At 42.0% G+C, this 9075-nt stretch overlaps 1 protein-coding gene across 1 annotated transcript; it reads right to left on the bottom strand.

The window, feature by feature from the left end:
- Nucleotides 1-721: 721 nt before the first annotated feature.
- On the bottom strand, nucleotides 722-6809 carry vsx2 (visual system homeobox 2). The gene is made up of 5 exons (XM_072365398.1): nucleotides 5348-6809; nucleotides 4932-5016; nucleotides 4340-4463; nucleotides 1928-2108; nucleotides 722-1638 (listed from the first exon to the last, which is right to left on the bottom strand). Exons 1-5 carry the CDS (start codon nucleotides 5949-5951, stop codon nucleotides 1268-1270), a joined length of 1365 nt encoding a protein of 454 aa, XP_072221499.1. The 5' UTR covers nucleotides 5952-6809; the 3' UTR covers nucleotides 722-1267.
- Between the last annotated feature and the right edge of the window lie 2266 nt (nucleotides 6810-9075).

Here is a 9075-nt window from a genome sequence, read left to right as displayed (position 1 = left end):
GCTCAGACATTTGGCAGCATAAAACTGAAAATAATGCTTTGCCTCTGTGTAAATGTGACGTAACTAAGTTGTTCAACTTATTAAGAAGGGTAAAATGTGAAATAGATTACGGCTAATGCGTCCACATAGATGTGTCATAAAGCTGAGCTCAAATGCCCTAATTCAAATTTTTTATGAACAACCAGGGAAAGTGAAGATTGCCAACAGATAAAGCTATTAGACTTTGGCTAAGTATTCAGATAAGAGGATGAAACAGCGTGTGTGTCAATTGGTAGCAGCATCTATCAAAGTGTTTTAAAATCATGCTGAGGTCATTCCTGCTTGGAGGTGATTTCTCTCTTTCTCCTGTCCCAAAAGCGCTGGTCCCCTAGTCTAATCTGAAATTGAAGGCTTTCATCTGCAACGGATTATAGGAACCAAACCAAGCATGCAGCCGGGGAGGGTTTCCTAATGAACCCAGGCAGCAGAGCGTCAAAGTGACAACAAGTAGCTACTCCACAGACGAGGGCAACTTCATGCCAGTTAAGAGTTACAACAACACCATGACAATCCAATCATTTTACAGGATCCAACTGAAGACAGCAGAAGACTAGACACCAACAGACACATTTAATAAACAGTGATTTGTATTTTATATTTTGAATTTACTCATACATATTTTGAAATGAAAACACAGACATTTTAAGACTACAAGAAAACATATTTCAAATTGTGCCTCGGTAAGAGAGACTGATACAGTTATATACATCGCAATATAGGACAACAATTACTTTCTTTCTCTTACTGTCGGTGGGATGATTCTCATCTAAAATGTCACCATTTAGTAACTGTACAAGAATGATTGGAATGAATGTTGAATAAAATGTGGCTTTTCACATACTGACTTCTCATTAGCCATTAATAATAATTAATGTGCCACAACTGTTTACTGTATAAATGTTTGCTCATCTGGTTCTAATTATAAATGGGGGGGGGGGGGGGTCTATATACATCTACATTTCCTACCCCCACTCTGTCAAATTGTCTCTACTCCGGACAGACAGCAAGAGCGAGTTTGGAAGTGAGTCATAAAAAGTGTGTTTGCTTCTTCTGTGCAGCAGCCGACCACAAGAGTTCTCTCCTTGTACAAGTCCAGATGCAGGTCAGTTTAGAGATGTCAGTCAGGGATGAAAATCTGTGTTGGTAAGTCCGTACTCATGCTGAAAGCGGCCAGTCCACCGAATTCACTCATGAGAATAACAGTCATTAAGCTCTCTCTTGATAGTCTCTAGGGGCTTCTCTGCTCCTCTGCTGGACTTGGGGGATCACTGGCCTTCTCATCAACCACCTGTCTCTCCTGCTTGCCCTCCAGCAATCTGTCATGAGAAACCGTTCCCAGCACTTTGGCACTGTGCTCCTGTGCCTTGGCCCTGAGTGCAGCAATGCTGTTCTCTCTCAGTTCCTCTTTAGAAATGCCCTCTGACCTCTTCTCCTCCACCTCAGCCTCCTCCTGCCTCTGAGCGCTTGGCTGCTGGGGGGCATCGCACTTCCCTGTTGGTGGGGTAACTGCAGCCTCCATGGACTTTTTGTGCATCCCTGCAAAGAGTTGCGGGTATTCAGATTTAGAATAGCGTCTGTTGATTGGTAAGCCATCTTGGACTGAAAATAGCAAGCAAAAATAGTTCTGGTTTAGAATATAATGTTTAAATGGACAATGACAATACATTACCAGAGTGTTGGGTGAATATATTGCATGGTGTTTGAAAAGTGTCATGCTTAGCAATCAAAAACATTTACTGTGGTAAGAAGGAAGAAGCTCCTGAACAACTTCCACAAATATACAAACTTTCAGAGCTGATAAATGATCAATGCTGAATGAGTGCAGTGAAGATTTAACAGGAGGGTTGGGGAAAGGAAGCGTAGCAGAACTGTAAGACCACAGCCTCACCGAGCAGCCATGGGGCACAGGACTCCATGATGCCATCCTTGGCAGACTTGAGGATGGACTCTGGTAGAGGGATTGAATGTCTCACCATGGCTCCATACAGTCCATACTCTGCCATCACCGTGCTGCGGCCCCAGCACTTCTCCCTCTTCCTCCACTTTGCCCTTCGGTTCTGAAACCACACCTGTGACAGGAGGAGTAATCTGTTAAAAATGACTGGTACTCTCACCCAGAAGTAATTATGCACTCCTCTTGACTTCAAGCTCTGTAGCTTTTGCAAGATAGGTCACAAAATGGCAATATGAATGTGAAATGAATAAGATTATTTAATGCTTCAACCATCAATCTAATATTTCTGTAAACTGACACACACATTGATACGCTGAGGATTTTTCACTCTTACGGAAACTTGATACTGAGCAATAAGGAAAATGTGGGAAACATACATGAGATTGGTGGATGTGAAAGGTCTGATTTTAGTTTTTTTTACTGTCAGGAGTTGCAGTCTGCATGTGTGTGTGGCATCACTTATGAGATACAGCTACTGATCTCTAGCCTACTAATGTTTTATATCTCAGGAAGAAGCAACCAGTAAGAACAAATTTGGAGTGGTATGGGGTGTTTTCAGCAGTTAAATATCCCTGATATATTTAAATGCAAATCTTAGGTTGCTATTTTCTGGTGTGATGTGATGTGGATCCTTTTAATCAAACAGATTTTTCACCACAATTTATCTTTATTGATTCAGCGGAGTTGAACTGTTTCTGTACATGTTTTGTTGACCATTCTTGAAGATTACAGAGAATATCTTTCGCAGTGCAAAAGTCACAGTGGTTTTGACCAAAAGACACTTGGGACACTCAGCCAACAGCTGCTTAAGACCCAGCAGACACTGTGTCAGCTGAGAAAGAGGGCCAAATTGATTGTAAGGCACAACATAGGATTGTTAAACACTCTACTTAGACACCTCTGATGGTGCTGTAAAAAAAAAGAGGAAGAAACCAGAAAGAAGAATCAAAAAGAGAGGGAACAGATATTAAACATCAAATTGCAATAGATCAAATCGTTTCTCCTTTTTTTTTTCCTGGGTAATTCAGATGATAACCCTTATTTCATACAAGATACTTCTTTTTCTTCTTCTGAGAAATTGCCTCCTTGCCCCTTAAAAGAAGCCAGTGTATGAAAGCGGGAAGGAGGAGCGACCCAGGGGCACAGCGTGGCTGATTGAAAAATAAGTTAATTTCAGGCCCAATCGATGGTGGGCAGGCGGGCAAATATCACGGGAAATTAAACTACCGGGACTCCGGGGAGCAGCGCTATTGACCCGTGCTAATAAATTCAATGTAGTTATTTCATTTGAACTCCCTGCGTCTCTCCAGCAGCGGCAGCAGCAGCAGGGCCAGCCTCCCGAGCTCGTCTGATTTAACTAATTAAACCCAATGAGAAAATTGGGTGTTAATTTTATTTAGGGAGAGGAGCGGCTTATTTATTTATTTCCTTTTATTTATTCACGGCCATACTGTTGCAGGCCCGTAATGAGAACGAGATTAAAAGGCACCGCGGCAGATGGATGGGCCCAGGTCACACTGCAATCTTCTTCCGCCTTGATAGCTTGATTAGGTCGTTAGTGGCTCCGTCTCCGAGAACAAATTGTTTCACATCCAACTGCGCCTGATGAGAGATTATCTGTCCTGGCGAGGATGCTGGTGCAGGAGGAGTGCTGGGGGGGTCACTGATCGATTTACGGAGGAACGCTTTAGACCATCTCCCCTTTTACATCAGAGCAGCGTGAGAGGCGGCCTGCTCTCAAGTGTTGCAGCAGGTGATTGGCACTGATGGAGAGGAAACCGCATCCTGACACGTGTTTATTCATGAGCCAAACTCAAATAGTCTAGATTATCATCTAAAAAGTGTACCTATTTAGTTGCTTAATTCTGAAACGAGAGGCTCATACTGACAGTACATATTTTGCAAGGCTAACCAGATAATATAAAAGATACAATCATATTTAGACCTGAGAAATATTGTATGTAAAAGTCTTCCTTGAATTTGATTGGATAGAACTTCTTCGTGTGAGGAGCACATCGAGTAAATACATATTTGTTTTCAATGTGTATTTTTTTAATTGAAAAATAAAACGCTGTGCTTTTTATGGAAATAATTTACTACAATTGCAAGTTACAGTATAATACCATGAAGCCCTTAGAATTTAGCCAATTAGGGCTTTTATTACTATCATTTAAAGGCTTTAATCCATATAGACGATTTAGTTCAACTAAGATATACCAGAAGTGAATAAAACACACCATATAATGTTAGATACACACAAGGGTTTCAAATCCAAACCAGGTTCAGAAACACATTTCAACTGAATAATACAGATTATGATAGAAACAAAAAAAAAATAGATCTCACCTGTATCCTGTCTTCAGGTAACTCTGTTTTCATGGCCAACATCTCTCGGGCATAAACATCTGGATAATGTGCTTCGTTAAAGGCCTTTTCCAGCTCCTCCAGCTGATATGAGGTGAATATGGTCCTGTGGAAACGGGTTAAAGTAAATATGTATCGACAAGATACTGTGTCCAGAAAAAAGGAGCAACTCAACCATCCGTTTCTTTCTGTCACAAAATACAGATTTGTAACATAAAAAGAAAATTACTAAAGAAAATAAAGACGAAAAGCGCGGAATATTCAACACAGTCTCAGTAAATTCCAGAGGTTAAAAGAATGAAGAAAACCAAAGCAGAGCAAACCCCCTAAGGTATCTAAAAATCCCACAGCTGGTATCGAAATCATCTATGAAATAATGATTAGGGAATTCTTATCAGCAGGCGATCTGTTTATGTTCGGTATAAATGACAAAACAATATATATATATATACATTAGCCTATAATTCCATTTTGGATCCACCAATTTGAAATAAACCAAGCAGATTTTTTTCTGCAGATTAATCTTTTTTTTTGTTTGTTTAAATTAAAATGATTTGCAGAAATGAACACTGACCGGTGGCGTCTTTTCTTGCGTTTCTTGCTCTGGCTTATTGATGACTTCGAGAGTTTTCGTTCATTTGAAGATAAATCTTCGGAGTCTGCATTGAAAACAGAGAAAGGCATTAAGTTTCATGGCAGATGAGCATTTTTCAACGCTGAATGTGTCACCATATACTCTTTTACCAAACAAACCATTTCATCTTTATCCCCTTATCTTATCTAAATCATATTATTACATGAGGATTTAGATAAGAAAAGGGAATCGAATGCAATGGTTTGTTTGTATATAATAAGAAGAACAGCAATAATAATAACAATATTATTATTATTAATAATAATAATAATGAGTAAATTCATGGACCATAAGCTATGTAAGCCTCCACACGGGCTTATTTTGCAGTAGCTTTATCATCGCTACATGTTGATCACCTGAGCTGGCAGACTGGCTGGTGTCCAGCGGCCCAACGGACCTGCCGTGGGGCTGCAGGTGGACGTCCTGTCCGTCCGACAGCACCGTCTCAAGAAACGCTGGCTGGCTGTAAAACGACGGAATGCCACCAGGGCCGATTAATCCCATCCCGACACCCACACCGACGCCGGCAGGCCCCAGCACGGACCTGGCGGCTATCAGGTGCGCCCCAGCCGGCAGCGAGCAAAGCGGATTCCTGGGAGTTGTGGACGGTTCTTTATTGAGCCCCAGTATCTCCTGGATGCCGAAGCCGGTGCACCTGGGCGGTGGATGGATGGTACTGCTCTTCGGCTGGTGGCTGTTTGCACCCAGAGAGGTTTTCTCCGACAGATTTAAACTTTCCGACAGCACGGCGCCTTGTTTCCCCGTCATGGTTTCTTCGATGCTTCTCGAAAGGCCTATTTTCTTATTATTGCGTGTTACAGGATGGTCCCCAGTGCATGATCCTCTGTGTAACACGCAGTCCTTTAGAAAAATGGTCCTTTTATCCAACAGGTCCATCCCAACAGGAGGCAGCACCCAGCAGCCAATCAGCTGCAAGGATTCGGGATTCCAGTGGATCATAGATGCGTTATACGCCCTCTCCAACAGCTATCTGCATATCTCTGAGAACTGTGTGGATGAACGCGGGACGAGATTTAAGATATGAGAGGGAAAAAATGAAGCAATGACTGCCTTTAAGACTGCAATCTGTATGAAGAAAAACGAAGTGCTGAAAACGAGGATGGCAGCCTGTGATTGGTGCACACAGACATTAAATATCAAACAAAAAAGAAGCATTAAAACCATAATATTACTCCTAAAGATTTGTAAATAAAAAGGCATTATAACCTCCATAAATAGATCATCACAACAAATGAATATTTTACGTCTCTTATGGCCACCTTTGAAGGTCTGCAGACCAGGTTTAGAAAATTACCTCCATCTCCCAGAATAAATCTGCATGGATTGCCTTTCACTGAGCGGTTAACACACACATATATCCAGACGGAGGCAGCTATGATCTCTCAGAGCAGCCACCGGCTCACATGAACGGATAATTGATCTCCAGATGCTCTGGGAAAGTCATCACGCGCAAATCAAAGGCCCTCCCAAAAAACGACAGCTGGACGAGATGGACCCAGTCTGCGCTGGAGAGTCCTGGAGGGCGCTAATCCCACAGCGGCAGCCCATACAAGATTAATAATAGAATGATGACAACAATAATACAGGCAACAATAACAATATGGTAACTGTTGGTTATCTGTATTCGTTCAATGTCATTTGATAGAAAAAGAAAAGAGTACTTCCTTATTTTGGGAATTCACAGCAACATCGTTTATCATTGTATTTATAGATCTTGGTGTATTGGGAGAAATTGATGAAAATGACCCAATACAGCTGATTTAAAGGGTGCCTTTCTCTATCAATGAAATTCTCAGGTGAAATAATAAACAAAATCATCCCAATTACAGAGAAAAACATTTGCAGAGGCAGAGTAATGCAACTGGACCCAAAAAAAAAAAAGTTCAGCAGTGCGATTTACAAAAGTAGCCTTAAACAAAGTGCGTGTCAGAGGTGGAGAGCCTCCGCTGACCCGCCTTGCAAAGTCATATTTTATATCAGCGTAAAATGAGCTGCTGATTAACAAGAGGGGGAAATATTGCTGCTGCAGTTAGTGGCTGGCCATCTGAAAGTAATTAGGGCCTATTTAGTGGAAATTCTATTAATGAATAAATCAATGTTATTAGGATATGCTAATGGCACATCAGCCTGTTGGGATCGAGTCATTTATTAACATGGAATTGGGTGTGAGTCAGAATGACCCGTCAATTACAGGGAAGTTCCTGAGCCTCACTCCATGGCCCCTCCTGCTGCAACCATACATCTTTTTTTTTCTGTTTGTTTGTTGACAGTGCAGCACTCTCTCCTCTGGTTTTTGTTTGTTCATCCACCTCCAGTTAAAATGGATTAATGCTGATTTACATGCAGACGAGGGGCTGCTTAATAAGGCTCAGATTAAGAGACGATTTTGTCCAGTCATTCATGCAGACTGCGCTGCACATCAAAGACCTGCAGGACCTGAGAGACTGGTTCATTTCACATTACAAAGCAAAAGAAAACAGCTGTTGGAAATTTGTATATATATATATATATGTGTGTATATATTGTTTATTATCAGCACCCACTCGCTTTCGTCCTCGCATGTTTAGGCTCAATGTAAAATGACTTGGAAAGTGTCCTCAACCCTTTGGAAAGTAAAGACATCCAGGGGTCGTTTGCATAAGGTCAAAATATGCTGAAAACTGAAACCGCCCACCTTAATGCATAGCAAGTATCATATTGTGCTGATGCATGAGGCAAAGCTTGGGTTTTGTGAAAATGAATTTTACATTTAAAGGAAGGTCACATGTTGATGAGCTGCGCTGCTGAAATGGAAATATTGGATTAACTCATCCAGCACACCCCCTAATGAAAGATTTTGCACATCATTTCTCCATATCTAATATTAATGGAACACTAGCAATTGATTCTTTTCTAAAATTCAGGTTTTCAGTAAGGATTGCAAGCTATCTTTTCCGCCAGAAATCCGGGCAGAAAACTCGCATGCATGTGCGTGTGGAATCAAGCTGGATCCTCGGTGTTGAAACAGGGCGCAGGCAACTTGATGACAGCACACATGTAGAGCCGAGTCAGGGGAAAAACCCAGAGCACAGCCCGAGCCTCTGCTTACAGAGAGCTTGCAGGGCCTGGTGTGATGCGATGCCCTCCCTCCTTTTCCTCCCCAGCACAGAGAGAGTTTGCAAGCCCCGCAGCTTTCTCATGGCTCCTTCACAATGGCATGTTTGGTAGCTGCCCGTCGGCATTGCTTAATTAGGCGAGCAGTTGATTAATTTGCACTAATTGACAGCTAATTTAAGGGCTCGGGGCACATCGGATTGACGTTTGTCGGGGCACGGAGGCTATGCGAGGTCAGGGCAACGCACTGCGGATGGACGGATGGATGGACTGATTCTACTTTCTCTCCATATGGATGACCAGCTCTGCGGGGGCTGACCCGTCTCTGGAAGGGTCTGTTTGGCTGGAGGGAGGCGGCGGAAGACAGCCAGCCAACAGTGCGTGTACCATATTGAGGATGTCAGAGAGCAGACTGATCAATGTTCGCCAAGCAGCATCAACAAGTGTCCATGAGACGGTTTCGAATAGCCAATAACGCTTAACAAAGAATGTAAATAAGGAATTTACCTGCAGAAGGCTTATTCTAGTAAGGATTTAACATGAACACGCGTCAAAATCATGCTTTACAGGCCTACTTAACACAGCACCACAGCCTGTAACGAGGCTAAACGACCTGTTTCTTAACGCTAAATGCCTTTTGAATGCATGAATACATATTTATAGATGTAAAGAGCTCTGGTTTTATAGTCGAAAGTAGCATATGTGGTGTCAGGTTTGACGACGTTTATCTTTTCAATTTCGTAATAAGACAATTAAATGTTTGTGCATCAATGGAAACCGAAGGCTAAAAAAAGCCTTAATCAGAGGGCTGGAGAGATCAAGACTTTTTTTTTTTTTTTTTGTAATTTTCACATCGGATTTATGGGACTCCTCAATGAATTTCCGTCAAAGGTTCTGCCAAACTTCTGGTTCCCTTAAACATGTGGCAGCAGCTGGATCTTGTACACCTTCTCACGCTTAATACAATAAA

This window comes from Leuresthes tenuis, unplaced genomic scaffold, assembly GCF_036924035.1.
Source record: "Leuresthes tenuis unplaced genomic scaffold, fLeuTen1.0.hap1 SCAF_15, whole genome shotgun sequence".
Taxonomy (NCBI): Eukaryota; Metazoa; Chordata; class Actinopteri; order Atheriniformes; family Atherinopsidae; genus Leuresthes; species Leuresthes tenuis.
This window is presented reverse-complemented; position numbering and strand designations above follow the sequence as displayed.

Excerpts from the sequence above, each read along its gene's own strand:
- vsx2 (XM_072365398.1), bottom strand. The coding sequence starts at position 5,951 with ATGATCCACTGGAATCCCGAATCCTTGCAGCTGATTGGCTGCTGGGTG. Across the intron at positions 4,464-4,931 it reads CGCAAGAAAAGACGCCACCG|GACCATATTCACCTCATATC; the intron begins GTCAGTGTTCAT and ends CCGTTTCCACAG. Across the intron at positions 1,639-1,927 it reads CTGTGCCCCATGGCTGCTCG|TCCAAGATGGCTTACCAATC; the intron begins GTGAGGCTGTGG and ends TGCTATTTTCAG.